The following is a 19352-nucleotide window of genomic DNA, read 5'->3' on the forward strand; positions in this document are numbered from 1 at the left end:
CAAGCTGAGCGGTGAACAAAGCAGCAGTCGCACACATGTCGAGTTTAGGGAATGTTGAGTTACAAGGTACCACTGTACTTAGAATCAACTATCGAAAAGGTTGATACTACTACATGTACAGTAAATCCATGTTTAAATTCATGGAGTCTGTTAATTTACCAGAAAACTTCTGTGCTCTTGTATTCTTGTTTTCATATTCTATGCTTTTATTACCTATAACAAAACAACTTTTTATAATTTAAAGCTGAATAAAAAACTCCTAAATCCTGTCTTTTCAAAAATGTATGCATGATCACGGCCTGAACACTAATTATCCATTTTACTGGACCACTAAGTGACTGGTCTTCTGCCCTAATCAGTTCACATAATTAATATCTGGCCAATTATGGTCATTTGATTGACCTTTATAAGCGGTTATATTGTCACCTCACGTACCAAAAGACCCACAAAGGTATATAAGGGATCTGCTCCTGGCTTACAAAGGAGCATCACATATTGAAGACATTGAAAGGCATTGTCTTATCTTTACATCAGCCTTGACTAGGTGAGTATGGAATATCTATGTGTGCTTCTTTTTGTCCTTAGCTTAAGATTAGTCTTAGTATTAATCTGTGTTTAACTAGTATGTAAAATAAATTATAATATTATAACAATAGCTGGTTTTTTCAAGTCAAGTCTGTTTAAAGTAATGGGACAAATTATGCTTATTTCATATTCTTTAATTGCTTTATCCTGGTCAGTGTTGCAGCAAGTCCAGTTCCACTGGGAAACACTGGGTACAAGGCAGAAATACTTTGTACAGAATACCAGTGCATTACAGGGCTTATGCCATCCTCCTTCGGACATAGCTACTCATGTCTGTGTAGATGCCCAGCCATCTGATAGCTGAGTTTCAAACCTGGGTCTCGCTGCACCACCCAAATATCTGGGACAAATTGTATAATTTAATATTTATATTAAAGGTCCTTTTGAGTATATAGGGTATATTAACTGTGGTCTTTATTGTTACTCCTGTAGACATAAACTATATGTACACCATGTATTAGACTTATTAAATGTAAGCATATAATTATAAGACTAATTATGTAGTTTTACTGTACAGTATATGTGACTCTTGTCCAATAACAATAATAGTAATTATAGTGGGTGTCATTAGTGTTTATATATACATAAGATTACCCTGGTATTCATATTTTGTCTTTACTAATGTAAGGATACTGTAAGAAAGGCTATAGAACCAATAAGCCAAATTATTTATATTTTTGGTGCCGAAAAGCACCAAGGTCCTTGGGATGTGGGTTACATTTCTAATAATGTAAGACTAAAGAGCCTTCATCTAATTATTACCCTATCATCTTAAAATAATTGTTGGTGATTGTGTAACAATTGTGACAACCTACAACTGACATTTCTGGTGCCCCGTGTGAGGTTTGACTACTGAAACAGAGCATTTCTTTCATTCCGTCACAGAAATGTCTGGAACACAATCCTCAGCTTTTTACCTGATGTGTCTGCTGTCAGTGTGTGCAGCATGCTATATCTCCAACTGCCCCATTGGTGGCAAGAGGGCTGTACAGGATGTCCCTGCTCGACAGGTTTGTGTGGACATGTTGTTATTGCTACTTCTACTGCTAAAATAACAAATATTCATTGATTGATCATCATGTTTATTTACTTTGTTTCTGGTAAGGGTTAGTGGTTTTAAAGCTTGTCAGGTAACACAGGAGGCAGGGCAATATTACACCCTGGACAGGGTGCCAGGGCATCACACAGATAACTACATTGACCTTGAACGACTTTATGATTAACAAATGTTTACTTTTAAGGGTCATGAAACTTTATTATTTTATATGATATATATTATGTATAGTCATTATAACAAACAATTTTGTCCTGCCACAGTGTATGGCTTGTGGACCTGGAGACAAGGGCCGATGCTTTGGTCCCAGTATTTGCTGTGGAGAGGAAATGGGCTGCTTGGTGGGCACTCTAGAGGCCATGCACTGTTTGGAGGAAGACTATGTGCCCTCTCCGTGTGAGGCTGGTGGAAAAGCCTGTGGCTCTGGACAGGGTCGCTGTGCGGCACCAGGTGTTTGCTGTGACTCAGGTCAGTTGTTAAAACTTTCCATACATTTGTGAATGATATGCAAGTCAGGACAGTCTAGGGAACTTACTAACTTACTACATAATTGAAAGAACTACATTGTCCAAGAATTAATTGAATGATTTTATATGCTCAACTGCTCATGTATTGTTAAATATGACTAAATCTGATCAAAACTACATTATTATTTTTGGTGGTGTAGTAGGTCTTCAATGTCATTTAACTCAATGCCTCTGAATTCCGTAGTGTTTTTATTGACTATAAGTAGTGGCAAACTAGCAATGGTGTGGCTTGAACCAGCAACCTTCTGATTACTATTCCAGTACCTTTACCACTAGGCTACAACTGCCCTAAAACAACAATATTGATTGTAGTTCATTTAAGAAACCACAACAACACAGTGTACCGTTGTTCCTGGGGTGGTACCCTTAAGGGGAGGTCTTTGGTACCTTTAGCATGTCTTTATTAGAAGGTAAATGTATGTCCTCTAAGGTACAACAGTCTAGATAAACCTTGAATAAGTTTATGTTACACTACTTTCCTATGTAAAAATGTACACGATATGACCAACTGACCGTGAGTTTGTTAGATATCCCATCCCACCCCCAAACTCAACAAACTGATCAAGAAGCCTGGCTCAGTCTTGGTCTGCCCACTGGAAGGTTTCGAGTAGGTGGTCGAAAGAAGGTCCCTTAACAAACTCATTTCTATATTGGACAACTAGTCACACCTTCCTCTATGACCTCCTAGTCAGACAGCGGAGCATTTTCAGTAACAGACTCATTCAGCTCCGCTGTAACAAGGAACAATACGGGAAATCGTTTGAACCCAAAGCGATTTCACTGTTTAACTCTTCTCCACTGTGCCGGGACATCATATCACACCGAGTCACTACCAGGACTACCAGGACAGACTCATGAAGCATGATCTGTCACTCTGTTTATGGAACCTACATTGCACATCTGTGAACATTTACTGCACAGGACACTTTTATAATTGTCTTTTATATCACATATTACATACTGTATCTTTATTATATGTATTGCCTACAAGTATTGTACATTAATACTTAATACTATAACAGCCTCTTTTCTTCTGGTAGGAGTGCTTTCCAAAAGTTTTTGTTGTGTGTCCGTGTGGATTTCTGCTCATTCATACAAACAACTGTTGATGAGGTCGGGCAATGATGTTCTACAAGGCCGGGCTTGCAATCAAAATTCATTTTCATTCCAAACATGCTTAATGATGTTGAGATCAGGGCTCTGTAAAGACCAATGGAGATTCTATACACTAAATGTATTTACCACATCTGTATGGACCTTGCTTTGTGCACCGGGGCACAGATATGCTAAAACTCTTAAAACTGTTGGCACAAAGTCTGAATATTAAATGAGTTTAATTTTTCAACTTTGCCCTTTATGCACTGAAATTGAATCGTTTAATGATATTATGCACTGTAGAGGGAAAAATAAGCAAATCCCTTCCAATCTTTCTTTAAGCCTTGTCCAGCAAAAGCTAATTAAAATTTTAACGCTTTCTAAATGTGATTGCTTTGGATGAACGTTCCTGAGCTGATATATGCTTCGTTTTATAAATCAGAGAGCTGCAGCGTTGATCAGTCCTGTCTGGAAGGTGAAGGCGATCTACCCTCTATGAGTCTACCTGCCAACAGCAAAGACCTCCTGCTGAAACTTCTTCACTGGACAAACTACAGACTTAACCAATAAGTGTAACCTGCAGTGATGGCATAATAATGAGGACCAAACCCTAGTGTGTTTATAGTATGAAAAAATACATCTTAGATTACCTTTGTACAGAGTTTGTAAAATTAAAATCAAACATTGTAGATGGAAATATTAATATGCTCTGGCATTATGTTGATTCTGTTTGAAACAATAAAACCTTTACAAGTTGGACCACTGATCACTTGGATGAAAGTATGTGTACCAAGTATTTATTCACAGAAAAGAACAGTTGCAGAATGAATTGAAATCCCAAGACTGACACAACAAACATGCACTTAGATGACAAAGCTTAGCCAACGCCCATATATAGACTGGTGCAAAAAAAGACCTACATGCCTGTATAATCATTTACAAGAATGACGATTGTTTCAACAAGGCAGACGTGTTTGTATAGTGATTTGATCATACTGTCATGCTTATCTTTCATGACAGTCCAAAAGGTCAAATTTACAATCATACAGTCAAACAAATGAAGAAAGGCCGTATACACAGTCAGAAAGTGTGTGTGTGACCTACATTTTGTCCATGATTTTTTATGTGACCGAACAACGCATACTACTGTCTCTGTTCTGCACAATCTGGTTCCACTGTGGTTTACAAGATGTAACAAGTGTATGTTGGCCAAGTGTATGTTAACACCCCTTCGAATTAGATAGACTAGACAGACAGATAGATACTTTATTAATCCTGAAGAAAATTAAGGCCTCAGTACAAAGTTAATAGATCAAAAGTAATAGTACATTAATAGTAATAGTAATTACTCAGTTTACTTTGTGTGTTTTTGCCACACCTATTAATAAAGGTGTAAATTATATGCAACAATTTGGGGGAAGCCCCTTTCTCTTTAAGCATGACCAGGACCTGCATACAGCATCCACCACCTCCACCCCACTTGAACACCTTTGGAATAAATTGGAATGATGCAAAGGCAGACTTTTTTTTCTCCAACAGTAGTGCAGGCCACACTACTTACTGAATGGGCACAAATTCTTACAGATACACTGTAATATAAAGTATATATAGAATGTTTTCTTGTCACACATTGGGCCTACTAATTCCAATAAGACTTCCAGTCATATCCAACTAGTCCCATAAACATAAAAATAAACTGGTGAACTTTATTAGCCATTTCAGTCACCAGATCTGAATCTAATCTGCAGCGATAATGTAAGGAAATCATGATCTTACAAAGTTGGCTCCAATATCTTTTGGAATTCATGCCACAAAGAACTGATACTGTTCTGAGAGCGAATCCAGTACTACGGCATTCTTAATCAATGGCTAGTGAGTGTTGTATTAGTGTATAAAAAGCCGGCCTGTTATCACAGGAAGGCAACAGAAGGCATGAAAGCGTTTCCAGTTTGGATGTTTATGAATAGGTTTAGGTTTTATTCATTCATTCATTCATTGTCGTTTTACCACCACTTTATTTTATTTAGGGTCATGATGGGTACAATTCACTGAACATAAAGGTAGGAAACACCCCAGACAGGTCACCAGTTCTTCACAGAGCAAACACACACATTAATACACACATTCAGGGCAATTGTAGTATATATTTAATTAACTTGACTGCACGCAGACATGGGAGAACATACAAACTCCACACAGAGAGACTCCACAGTGCTACCCACTGAGCTACCCTAGTGTCGTTAGAGTTCACCAATTACCCTGATTGCATCCTCCACTGATTCAACCCTCCACCGCTGACTGAGGACGCTTCTCAACTGACACACGCCCCCTTTATATATATACCTCAGCACTGTGTACGGAGAGCCACACCCTGATTATTCCTCAGCTCTGTGCAGGCACCATCAATCAGCCAGCAGGGGTCGTAATTGCACCAGTTATGAGGACCCATGATCCGGCTTGCCCAACCCTATCAACAACAGCCAATCGTTGTGCATGCAGCCGCCCAGCCCAGCCGGATGGCAGAGCTGAGTTTCGATACGATGTATTCAAAAACCCAACTCTGGTGTGCTAGCGTATTTTACCGCTGCGCCACCTGAGCGGCGAGCTACCCTAGTAATAATAGTATACTTTTAATGATTACAGGTATTAATCTACATAGATTATTTACAATGTTTAACGAACATGATTATTTTTAGCCACTTTAAGTGTGCAGTGGGTATCTGGCAACCCAGAATGCTATGCTAACTTACCACTGCCATTTACATTACATAAACCTAGCTAAAGAACATCCCTCCTTGTTGCCGTACAGAGTCAATAGCCTTGATGCGCTCTCTTAGCGCTTTCTCCCAGTCCTGCCCGTGATTCAGCTCGTCATATCGCGTCTCTTTGTTTCCAAGCTCCTTCAGCACCTCTGGCAGGTCTAGAGTCAGACCTGCTTTCAGAACCACCTCCTGAAACTTGGCTGGAGAAGCTGTCGCAATGCAACACCTGGATAAAGTTAAGATCTGAATTTAACACATAATATTTTGTTTATGCATTTTCTCCCCTTTTTCTACCTTTTAGCTCGTCCAATTGCCCGACTGCGTCATGCTTCCTCTCCACCAATGCCGATCCTCGCTCTGAATGAGGAGAACGAAGCTAACCCACGCCTCCTCCGACACGTGTGCAGCATCCATATGCATTTTATCACCTACACTTTGACGAGTACGATGCGGATCAGCACTGTGTAGGGAGAGACACACCCTGATCAGCGCACTCTTTCCTCGTCTCTGTGCAGGCGCCATCGATCAGCCAGCAAAGGTCGTTATTGCATTAGTTATGAGAGAGTCCCTATTCGGCTTTTAATATCCCACCCATATCTGAACAACAGGCCAATCGTTGTTCATGTGGCAGAGCTGAGACTCGATACAATGTATTCGAGATCCCAGCTTTGGTGTTCTAGTGTGTTTTACTGCTGCGCCACCTGAGCGGGATGGATTTTTTTAAATAATGTGAAATTATTTAAATTATTGTTTAATATGTGAAATAATTGTTGTGAATGTTGTGTTCTAATTTGTCTAACCTGTTCTCCCGGGGCTGGACAGGGCAGTGGTAGTGATGCCAGACCGCTACAGCTGAATGAGGGCACACCAAATACTGGTTTTCTCTCCAGCACTCTACCATAGCTTCTATTATACCCTCATCAGACACAGAACCTGAACTCATCACTGAGCACAGCTAAAAAGAGAGAGTAAGATGAGAATGTAAGTACAAACACCAGTCATTTAATTCATTCTATATATAATAATACAAATAAAATCTAGTCTAATCTTCATCCAGATTCAATAGATTAAAGTTTTGGGTTGCCATGTTGGATACAACTAGATACGACTTGCACTACATTTCTGTATCCACAAATATAAATAATTCATTTATCTTTGTGACCACTTTCCCCTGATTTACCGATGTGTGAATTACTATAATGTGTGATCTGACTGTATTATGAGGATAAAAGATCAGACCATCAGTTTTCTGACTTGCTGATAGATGTCATAAGACCCTAATACATACAGTATTATAAGTAAGGTCCTACCTAATTCACAGCTGTGAAAATCGCGTTACGGACCGTGAAACGAGTCTTGTCCTGTGTAATATGCAATTTACAGGTTTGTGTTTAGTGATTTAACATTGTTCATTCGCGTAGCATCTGAAATACGAGGCGCAATATGCGATACGAGTCCTAGCAATCATACGGCAATTAAGTTAGTGTAACAGACTTTTCTGTGGTGTAGTGTGCTCACAATGTTTGATGTACTGAATGTGTTTTTATATTGAGTGCATTTTGTCCCTTTGGGGATCCCATAATCGATAGAAAAGTTTGATTCTCTACACACGTGATCATCTCTGTAGTCTGTGCTGTGCCTCAAAAGAACAAGCCAGTAAAGTATTAAGCTCCCGATAGTTTGTCTATGTACAGTTTATTTCTTACTTTATAAACTCTAAAAGACGCTCAAGTCTAAAGACGCTCGGTTACACTAGCAATCGGTTAGACCCGGGATGTCAAACTCATTTTCACAGAGGGCCAAAATCTGCATTATTGTGGCCCTCAAAGGGCCGATTGTAACGTATCCTGCTGTGATTGCAGTCTGCCTCTTAAGTCTTTGACAATTTGTTGTTTTTCTTGAAAGCTAAATTCTGTATTTGGTGTCAAAATGCCAAATGTATACTATATACAGTATTTATAATGTATATTTACTTTTATATTGTACTCCTTTACCACAGACCTTTACCACTGACACAGACAGATTTATATTGTACTCCTTTACCACAGACCTTTACCACTGACACAGACAGATTTATATTGTACTCCTTTACCACAGACCTTTACCACTGACACAGACAGATTTATATTGTACTCCTTTACCACTTTCTGCTTCAATTTTCTCTTCTTGTACACTTTGGGGTTGTTTGTAGATATTCCTCAACATCACTTGTTGGAAAACCGCCTCAGTTAAACGCTGATGTGGAAACACTGCCATCTAGTGGCGACATGCGGTCACTTTGCGGGTCACACAATCGGCATGCATTGTGGGACATGGAGTTTATGTACGATTTTACAGTGTCTTTTAAGACAATCATTACGTCTTGGGCCTTGAGTTTGACACATGTGGGTCAGACAAGCTGTCCAAGATGTTGAAGTCTAAATCAGCTAAAAACACGACTCAGGTAACTGAGTTTGGAAAACTCCCAACCAATTCTGTGGACATAGAGAAAACTGACAAGTATTTTCATCTTTGAGACAACATGAAGCCTGTTCTGGGTTTATATTCAACCATTAGCATAGGCTGTGCTGTGTATTGTAGCTTCTATTTATTCTATCATTCAATTTATGCATGTAATTTAATGACTGCTGTGAAATGTGGAACTATTCTTGAAAAATCCATGAAATCTGTGATTGTTTTTGAAAAACAAGGTCTGTGGAGTTAAGCACATTGTCCTGCGAATTATTAAGATCCTAATTATAGGGCTGTAGCCATTATTATAACACGACATACCTCTTTATGGAGCGCTTTGGGTAGGGAAAGAGCGTGATTCCTCTGAAACTGCTCCATCATTCCCTTTACCAATGCTCCATCTTTTCCTGACAACATCCAAAACACTCGCTCCATGTTATAAGGGTCCTAAAAAGACGTATAGTTTGCATTTACGTTTGGTGCAATTAGCAGAAGCTTTTATCCAAAGTGACTTACAATTATGAATAAATACAATTTGAGCATTTGAGGGTTAAGGGTCCCAACAGTGGCAACTTAATCTTCTGATGATTAGTCCCGTACCTTAACCAGTAAGCTACCTCTGAATTGTTTGTACTTTTGCGCTACGTGTTTAAGACCGACTGTTTGGATGAACGTTTGAAATACCTGAATATCAATAGCAGGAGCCAGAGTTTGCTTGACGCTGGCCGCCATGGAAAAGTCTCCGCTCTGAACTGTGCGGTGCATGATGTCGTTAGAGTTCACCATGCAGACCAGTCGCAGAGGAACCCCCATCTGCTTAATGATACATCCAGCTATAACACACACCACAGTGATTAATCATTTACACTGATCAGCCATAACATTAAAACCACCTTCCTTGTTTCTACTCTCACTGTCCATTTTATCATCTCCACTGACCAGAAGAACTACAGTATATCTATATACTGTATATATCAGCCATAACATTAAAACCACCTCCTTGTTTCCACACACATTGTCCAGTTTATCGGCTTCACTTACCATATAGAAGCACTTTGTTGTTCTACAATTACTGACTGTAGTCCATCTGTTTCTCTGCATACCTTTTTAGCCTGCTTTCACTCTGTTCTTCAATGGTCAGGATCCCCACAGGACCACCACAGTGCAGGTATTATTTAGGTGGTGGATGATTCTCAGCACTGCAGTGACACTGACATGGTGGTGGTGTGTTAGTGTGTGTTGTGCTGGTATGAGTGGATCAAACACAGCAGCGCTGCTGGAGTTTTTAAATACTGTGTCCACTCACTGTCCACTCTATTAGACACTCCTACCTAGTTGGTCCACCTTGTAGATGTAAAGTCAGAGACGATCGCTCATCTATTGCTGCTGTTTGAGTTGGTCATCTTCTAGACCTTCAACAGTGGTCACAGGACACTGCGCACGGGGCGCTGTTGGTTGGTGGACTATTCTCAGTCCAGCAGTGACAGTGAGGTGTTTAAAAACTCCATCAGCTCTGCTGTGTCTTATCCACTCATACCAGCACAACACACACTAACACACCACCACCATGTCAGTGTCACTGCAGTGCTGAGAATGATCCACCACCTAAATAATACCTGCTCTGTAGTGGTCATGTAGTGGTCCTGACCATTGAAGAACAGCATGAAAGGGGGATAAAAAGGTATGTAGATAAATACATGGACTACAGTCAGTAATTGTAAAACTACAAAGTGCTCCTATATGGTAAGTAAAGCTGATAAACTGGACAATGTGTGTAGAAACAAGGAGGTGGTTTTAATGTTATAGCTGATATGTATATATGGGACTGTAAATGAGTAATGCAGGGTATACAAAAAATTGGTCGCAGACAAAAATAATAATAATTAAATACACGAATTTTATTTAAACAGATATGTCATAAAAAGACATACAAAAGAACTTGTGGAGACTTTGCGTTACACCTTTTAAACCACATTGAGGCCAAATTACCAAAATTTTCATTCATTAATTATATTGTGTTTTGTTTTAATAAATTTGATGTGCTGCCTGGGTCGCAGTACAAATCATGTACAAATGATTGTAAAAGCCTGGAGAAATGAATGTGTTAAAGCAGTGTGCCTGTACCTGTAATATTCCCTGCCCCTCCTGTGGGTACCACCACTTCCAGACTTGGAAGCGCGTCCCCCTCTGTGTTCTGTACTCCACTCAGTTGCAGGTAGGCGTACAGAAAATGGGCGAGCTGCACCAGAATACGCGACCAGTTCAGCGAGTTCAGGCTCATCAGGCGATATCGATTTACCAGGTCCTGATCAGCGAAAAGCCTCCTCAAGACAGCTTCGATATCATCCGAACTTCCATCCGCTTTACAGCAAAGAAAAATACATCAGAGGTGTAACCATAAAATAAAAATATGTTCATGTGTATTTGTAGAACAAATTACATATTAGTTTGGTAAAAAAAAAAAAGTAAGATTAGATATTGATTACATTTTTTTGTGATTTGTTCAAAACCGTGCAGATCTGAATGCTAGCCTGAAGTCAGTTTGGGAGGACAACTTGCCTGAGAGAGAAAAAAAGCTTGTGTTTAAGCTAGCTAGCTTTGCACTTCAGTTTTAGCTAGCTAGATATTTTGCTTCCATTTGCCTCAGAGCCAAGAAAACACAAACCAAGACCCTACATAAACATTATGCTACAAGGTCAGAGCAGAGAACTGGTCAATGTTAGCTTATGGTAAACTATATTGGAAAAATTGGAACTAAGTTGGACTAAAGTATTGGGACACGTGGTCATGAGCTTGTTAGACACCTCATTCCAAAATGTGTTCCATCTTTCATTTGTAGCTTTAATATCTTCATGATACAAGACTTTGGACTGTGTCTGTGTCAAATTTGTGCCCATTCAGCCAAGTCAGTAAGGTCAGGCACTGATGCTGGAAAAGCTGGAAGACCTGGCTCACAATCCAAGTTTAATTCATTTCAAAAGTGTTCATTTGGGTTGAAAAATTGGCCCTGTGTTGATAGCTGGAGATCCTTTGCACGCAACTAGTCAAACCATGTCTTTATAGACCTTGTTTTGCCGAAAGGTAACAACGATAAAAGCAAATAATTTACCTAATATACATTGTCTACACTTATTAGCAATCGATGTGTCAGAAACAACTAATTTTAGTTACTAGGAGGGATGTTTGTTTGTATGTTTATTTAATTTTTAACGCCATATTGGCTGCTATGGTTATTATCATGACTGAATAATAGATTTTGTATTTAAACATTAGAGTAGGGGTCGATTTGCTTTCTTTACTTGTGTGTAAAGTGGTTAGAATACTAGGAGGGGTGACTACAGACTATTGGCCATGTAGTGTATTTAGAAAAATGCTTACTATATTCTGGGACCCAACAAAGAAAATTTAGTACATTGCTTTCAAGTTGGTAAGGAAATAAATGTATTTTTAAACTGTAAGTAGTGTTTAAATTGGGTTTTGAACTTTCAACCAACTCTCCTTGTTTCTGGCAAGTCTGATGCCAGATATAAAAGTAGAAAAATTAGGGTATGAACCAGCTTTAGATATTTCACTGCTGACCTGCAAACACATGTACATTATCCTCCAGATGGGTGGTCATTTGCCTTTCCTGCACCTTGGTGATGCGCCCCTTTGGGAAAACAACAACCACGTCCACTGCACTGAGATCACACACACTGCTGATGGCTGAGCTTCCAGTATCCCCAGATGTTCCTGCATCGAAAGGAACATAGAAAGAAAAGTCACTTCTAGGGTTCTGTGGCTTGAGTAAACAATAGTGAAAGGCAAATGAAGAAAACTGGACACAATGGTCAATCTTCTAGCCTATGGAAATAGAACATCTTGATTACTCATCCAAGAAGTGACCAACTAATTCAGTCAATTTGAGGAAACTCCAGGTCCAGGTGACTGCATTTAAGGTGCACCATCCAGCATAGAAATAGACAGAGAAACAAGACCCAAACAAGTCCAAACAAGACCCCATATAAGTCTTGTCTCACATTTGCCAAAATACACCTTGATGACCCTCAAGCCCAAGAGGATGCTCTGTAAAGTCATGAACCACTGTGTAATCTTCAGTCATCTGGCATAAAGCTAAAACAGCATACCAACAGTCAAGAATGGTGATTTAATGGTGTAAGGATGTTGCTGTTTAGAGCCTGGCTGACTTGCCATAACTAAGAGAAACATAAATGATGCTCTCTACCAGAAAATCCTAAAGAATGTTTAGCCATCAGTTCGAAACTTAAAGCTCAAGTGCACTTTTGTTATGTAACAAGACAACAATCCAAAACACAAGAGCAAGTGCACCCCTGAAAATTGAGGATTGTAGTGGCTTCATCAAAAATCTGACCTAACCAGGACCTGAAACGAGTAGACCATGGCCTCAAGCCCAATAATGTGGCTTTAATATGAAAAAATACAGCAAAATCTGCAAAGGATACCAAAAGATCTCCAGACATTGAGGTGTTAAATTGTAGTTGTTGCCACTACAAGTAGTTCTCCTTATATCTTATTACATTTTGTATGGGGATTTAAAACTGTTTGGTGTAAAAAGTATGTCACATACTCACTATATCTTTCAGCCCTAGTTGCCACTTCTTAATGAAAGAAACACCGCAAAGCACTTGGGTGAGACAGCGGCCTTCGCGCTACTGAGATCTGGCCGGGTGTCTGCACAGACAGGATTCTGTTCTGGGGGATGGCTGAAGCACTGCAATGAGTTAGAAACCTGTCCATCTTGCTCTCTACTGAGACATTGACCAGAAAAAGGCTAGAGAAAGTGAGAAATGCTTTTCTCTTATCAGACTGAAATTACCCTATGGAACGGCCCAGTATGAAAGTACCCTTTTCAAAGATCCCTCCATCTGAGGGACTGGTCACTTTAGAATTGGCCTGAGCCTTGCATTTACTGATGCAGTCTGTAAACATTTTCTAAACCAAGAGCTTAAATATTCAATCAGTGATCCCCAACCACTGGGCCGTGGGCACACAGAAAGAATAATTAGAGATCACTACAAGAGCAATTACATTTCAAAAACTCTTCGGGTGTTATTGTCTCCGATCACCACTAGGTGGGAGCAGCGTCTCGTTGCTTATGATTCACACTGATTTTCCACTCTACGGTCCGTGAAATTTGATCTTATATGAAACCGGTCCGTTGGGGGACCGCTGTAAATAATAAATCAAGTTAGAGAAATAATACTGTAAGATTTTCTAACCCACAAGGATGATGGCACGTCTGTTTTCCTTGCACAGAAAGTACTCCAAGAAGCGTGCGGTGCAGGTCATGGCCAGATCTTTAAAAGCCAGCGTCTCTCCATGAAAAAGTTCTAGGATGTTTAGAGAACCTTTGAGTGGCACCATCTTCACCGCATCTGGCACAGAAAACTTGGACAACGCACTGGATATAAGGGCTGGAATGAAGGCAGATTTTGAAAAAAAAAAAAAAAATAGATTTTTTTAATAGATTTATATCCATATGCACTGAAATTATACAAAATAAACCCCACAAACAACAATGGTTAGATTTTTAAAGTTGCTAAATAATTGTTTTTGCTTTACTATAGACATTAAATAGTTTTAACGCAAACAAAATGTCTGGAGCGCTGTATGGAAAACAGCAGCTTTTTGAGATTTCTATCTTCTCCCTTCTGTCCTCATGTTCTCCTACACTATTATTATTCACCCCAATTCACAATGACTTTAAATCAGCAATAGATATGCACTTCAGCATGCATGCTAATCGTCTCATTACGCTATAACAGGTGAGATTTTTTGAAACATAAAATGATGCTGAAGCTGTGAAATACCACAAGAAAAAGACAGTTTCTCTCTGTGCTAATAAAATACCTTCATTTTTGTTAGTTCTTGCAAATATGACTATACATACTGCTCCACATACTATATATTACATTAAAATTTTTGTACACAATACATTTACTGAAAACTTAGATTCCATTACTAAGCAAAATTGGTTTCACATAAATATTAACTGATAGTTTTAAGAACTGCCTTTAGACATATTCAGTTCTTTTGTAGATACATGAAATCACAAAAATAATTATCTGTGGTAATCACTTATTCTTTACAGATGTGTTAAATTAGGATGATAAAAAACATAAAATGAATAAGGGCATCTGATACCTTTTAAGTCATGCTTTGGGATCAAATGCTCAGGTATGAACAGAGAACACACTTCACACACAAGCTGCTGGTAGGACAGAGAGCTCCAGGATCGGATGGTGGCAGGGGATAGTAAGGGAAACTGCTCGGGCATGAACATACCCCCATCTGGGGCATAACCTGAGAACAGCACATCCTTGAATTCCCAGCCACAAACCCCTCCACGTGTGCTGCAGTATTTCATCGTATCTGTACCAATGAGAACATTTTTATAAATATTAATTTAATAATAATAAATTATAAGTTTATGGAGAACACCCAATAATTGTAGCCCATCTGTTGCTCTGTACACTTTATCACCCCACTGTACTCCTGTACCTTAATCAAAAGGAACACCCATATGACCATCACTGACCAGATGTTATTTGGGTGTTGAACCATTTTCAAAAATGCAATGACACTAACATTGTTTGTTTATTAGGATTTTAACGTCATGTTCTACACTTTTGGTTACATTCATGAGAGGAAACGGTAGTTTATCTTCACACAAGGTTCATCAGTTCACAAGGTTATATCAAACACAGTCATGGACAATGTAGTATCTCCAGTTTTCCTCACTTGCATGTTTTTGGACTGTGAGAGGAAACCAGAGCTCCCGGAGTAAACTCACGCAGACATGGGGAGAACATGCAAACTCCACACAGAAAGGACCAGGACCGCCCCACCTGGGGATCGAACCCAGGACCTTCTTGCTGTGAGGAGACAGTGCTACCCACCACTAACATTGTAATAACATGATAGTTTGTGCTGTACTGGTATGTGTAGCAGGTGCAGCAGTGTTGGTGGGATTTTTAAACACTTCATTGTCAAAGCTGGGAGACTTCAAGCCAAAGATATAAAGCTAACAGTGTCATGTTATCTATGCCGACGTATGCACTCGCGGAAGAACTAGTCCAGATCGAGTTGGCAGTGGTAGCTCAGTGGTTAAAGTACAGGACTAGTAACTGGAAGGTCACTGGTTCAAACTCCACATGTGCCAGGTTGCCACTGCTGGGCTCTTGAGCAAGGCCCTTAACCCTCAATTGCTTGCAATGTATACAGTCTCAATTGTAAGTCACGGTCAGTTATCTGTGTCTCCATGCCTCTCTTCTGGCTGTAAGTGGCATGGCAGGTGGGCATGATACTGTAAACTGTTACAAGCTTTAGTCTGTATACACCTAGAATAAGTGTTAACAAGAGCAATGTTAAATCCCAACGTATAGACTCATACGAGAACAACACCATGCCAGTGTCATTAGTCCACCAACCAGGTAACATTTACCCATTGAAGGTTCCTTTTTATTGATTGATTGAGTATACAAGGGGGTATACAAGTGTACAGAGCAACAACATGATAAGAATTCGTCAGATAGTGCTAAAGTTATCGATTCATTTACTGACTGTAGTTTGAAAGTTACAAAAAATTAAAAAATTTTTTTTAATGTAGTATATTTAAATGTGAATATTTACACAATAACCGAACACCAAACCTCTACGACTATGTATACAATGCATAAACTGGTCGTGCCCAGTTCTCGCGAGAAGCCAAAAGCTCGAGCATTTCATTACCTCAGAACGAGACTTCTCGGGACCTACACAAAACCGCACTAAATATTATAAAAGAATTACAGATTTACACAGTTTACTCATGTTTTACCGCAAAATTTACTATAGTAGTCGGACAAACCTGTATGTATGAGAACACTGTTCACTGTACCACCAGCTCAAAGTGCAAAATAAAGTTAAACATTTACGTACAAACACTTCCACCTTCTGGTTGTAGTGTAAACAACAGCTTGGACAATTATTAGCTTGGAAACTTGATAGAATCAGCCCAAATGTTTTATTTTACTTAGCATTCACCATTATATCCTGAGGTAATCATATATGTTATAAATTTATTTACTATATTTATTAAAATGCATATATTAGGCAGTTTTCTCAAATTCTTCAAATTCAAGTCTTACAAATCATGCAATTAGCATGAACATGGGTAAAACATGGTACTAAACATTACCAATAATTACACTCCTGACCTAAATTATTCATTTCATTATTCAATTCATTACCAAAAATTACGTAATTTAATATTTGAGTCATAAAATAATGATAAACATAGCCTATTTTGTGACAAATTGACAAATCTACTTATTTCTCGGCCTTTAATCAAACTGTTTAGCAATTCCATTGCTAGTCTCACACATGGAGGCTATAGTAAAAGTAACCAATCCTTTATGTGACAAATTACATAGTTTTTCAAATAAACAAAAACTAAAATGCAGTGGTTTTCAGATACTACTTGACTGTTTGTATATTCTAATCAATAATTTCCTCGGGATAAATAAAGTATCTATCTATCTATCTATCTATCTATCTATCTATCTATCTATCTATCTATCTATCTATCTATCTATCTATCTATCTATCCATCCATCCATCCATCCATCCATCCATCCATCCATCCATCCATCCATCCATCCATCCATCCATCCATCCATCCATCCATCCATCCATCCATCCATCCATCCATCCATCCATCCATCCATCCATCCATCCATCCATCCATCCATCCATCCATCCATCCATCCATCCATCCATCCAGACTTCTTGTGGATACAACTCGGTGTACAATACGATCTAAATGAAAATCAACCTTGTGCTATGTAGAGTCCTACGTTCAAATCCAAGACGAGTCTGTTATCTCACCCTTACAACAAGTCCAAAGTCCCTAAGCAGTTAATTCATATTCATTAAAGCCTTTAAAGAACAGTGAAATATTCATACTGTGAACTGTCCAAGTACTTAAACACTTTCCCCATTATTATTGAGTTGTATTTGATAGTTTCTTTGGTCTGCAGTTTCTTGTTTCAGTACAGTTAGGTTAGGCATTGATGTTGGATGATGAGGCCTGACTCACAGTCTGTTTTACTTCATCCCAAAGATAATGAATGGAGCTGAGGTGGCTCTTTGTGGTCCAGTCGCGTTCTACATCAGTAAACTCATCAATCCATTTCTTTTAGACATCATTATTTGCAGAGGTTGTGGCTGAAAACGCTAAACCCACTTATTAGAAAAAAAACGCTGCTTGCACAGCCAGCCTTTTTGTTTCTACACACACTGTCCATTCCATCAGCTCCACTTACCATATAGAAGCACTTTGTAGTTCTACAAATACTGACTGTAGTCCATCTGTTTCTCTGCATGCTTTGTTAGCCCCTTTTCACCCTGTTCTTCAATGGTCAGGACCCCCACAGGACCACTGCAGAGCAGGTATTATTTAGGTGGTGGATTATTCTCAGCACTGCAGTGACACTGACATGGTGGTGGTGTGTTGTGCTGGTATGAGTGGATCAGACACAGCAGCGTTGCTGGAGTTTTTAAATACCACTCACTGTGTCCACGTACTGTCCACTCTGTTAGACACTCCTACCTAGTTGGTCCACCTTGTAGATGTAAAGTCAGACGATCGCTCATCTATTGCTGCTGTTTGAGTTGGTCATCTTCGAGACCTTCATCAGTGGTCATAGGATGCTGCCCATGGGGCCCTGTTGGCTGGAGATTTTTGGTTGGTGGACTATTCTCAGTCCAGCAGTGACAGTGAGGTGTTTAAAAACTCCATCAGCATTGCTGTGTCTTATCCACTCATACCAGCACAACACACACTAACACACCACCACCATGTCAGTGTCACTGCAGTGCTGAGAATGATTCACCACCCAAATAATACCTGCTCTGTGGTGGTCCTGTGGGGGTCCTGACCATTGAAGAACAGCATGAAAAGGGGCTAACAAAGCATGCACAGAAACAGATAGTAATTGTAGAACTACAAAGTGCTTCTATATGGTAAGTGGAGCTGATAAAATGGACAGTGAGTGTAGAAACAAGGAGGTGGTTTTAATGTTATGGCTGATCGGTGTATGTGACAATGTTAAAAAAACAAAGTTAACAGCATACACTGATAAGATCAATGGATTATCTTTACTAGACAGCAGGAAGGTTTCCATTTGTGGTTAGTTTTGTGTGGTTTATTGTGCATTGTGCAACTAACAATCATTAATAACTGTCTTTATCAGCAATCATTTGCTGCAGGCCTGTGTAGGTTGCAGATTTATTGTATGCTTTTATGTTGTGATGTAATAAACACGTTCATTATGCTAAGCTAAATTTCTAGGAGATATTCTTACTTGCAATTTTAAGCACTGATTTATTTAACTATTATATAGTTTGAACTCTTCACAGGTGATTGATAGGGCTTTGGCTGGGCCATTCATATGCATTCAAATACTTGCCCTAAAGCCAATCCACTTGTTTTGGTTTGATGATTTTTTCAATAATGTTCCTGTATTTGGCTGCATTCATTCGTTCCTCTGTTCTTATTAGTCACTCTGTCCCTGCAGTTGAGAAGCACCTCCACAGTGTGTTGCTGCCTCTACTATGTTTCACTATAGGGATGGTATTGGCCAGGAGATGTGTAGTGCCTTTTTTTATCCACAAATTGTGCTTCTTGTTTACCTAAATCATTTAATATATGTCTTTTCCAACCACAAAATGTTTTCCTTGTGCCCCTAGAGTCCTTTTTGTGCCTTTTTGCAAACTTTAAGTGATCTGTCATATGCATTTTAGTTAATATCTTCTGTCTTGCCACTATGATTTATGTTGCAGAGATGGTTGCACTTTTTAAGAGTGACTGTTGGT

The 19352-nt window shown here is 39.2% G+C and overlaps 2 protein-coding genes across 3 annotated transcripts; one reads left to right on the forward strand and one right to left on the reverse strand.

Annotated features, from left to right (window-relative positions):
* Positions 1-493: 493 nt before the first annotated feature.
* oxt (oxytocin) lies at positions 494-4025 on the forward strand. The gene is made up of 4 exons (XM_062988299.1): positions 494-544; positions 1471-1595; positions 1903-2107; positions 3704-4025. Exons 2-4 carry the CDS (start codon positions 1473-1475, stop codon positions 3829-3831), a joined length of 456 nt encoding a protein of 151 aa, XP_062844369.1. The 5' UTR covers positions 494-544; positions 1471-1472; the 3' UTR covers positions 3832-4025.
* Positions 4026-5256: 1231 nt separating this feature from the next.
* On the reverse strand, positions 5257-16419 carry thnsl2 (threonine synthase-like 2). Of its 2 annotated transcripts, none has more exons than XM_062988298.1 (9): positions 16345-16419; positions 14640-14867; positions 13715-13909; positions 12054-12206; positions 10599-10835; positions 9159-9307; positions 8796-8921; positions 6824-6978; positions 5257-6249 (listed from the first exon to the last, which is right to left on the reverse strand). In XM_062988298.1, the coding sequence occupies exons 2-9, from the start codon at positions 14860-14862 to the stop codon at positions 6036-6038; spliced, it is 1452 nt and encodes a 483-aa protein (XP_062844368.1). In that variant the 5' UTR covers positions 14863-14867; positions 16345-16419; the 3' UTR covers positions 5257-6035. The 2 variants fall into 2 exon arrangements, 1 of the variants encoding a protein (XP_062844368.1); XR_010007617.1 differs by lacking the exon at positions 5257-6249 and adding an exon at positions 8165-8497 and having other exon boundaries at positions 6891-6978.
* Between the last annotated feature and the right edge of the window lie 2933 nt (positions 16420-19352).

This window comes from Trichomycterus rosablanca, chromosome 26 (genome assembly GCF_030014385.1).
Source record: "Trichomycterus rosablanca isolate fTriRos1 chromosome 26, fTriRos1.hap1, whole genome shotgun sequence".
NCBI lineage: Eukaryota > Metazoa > Chordata > Actinopteri > Siluriformes > Trichomycteridae > Trichomycterus > Trichomycterus rosablanca.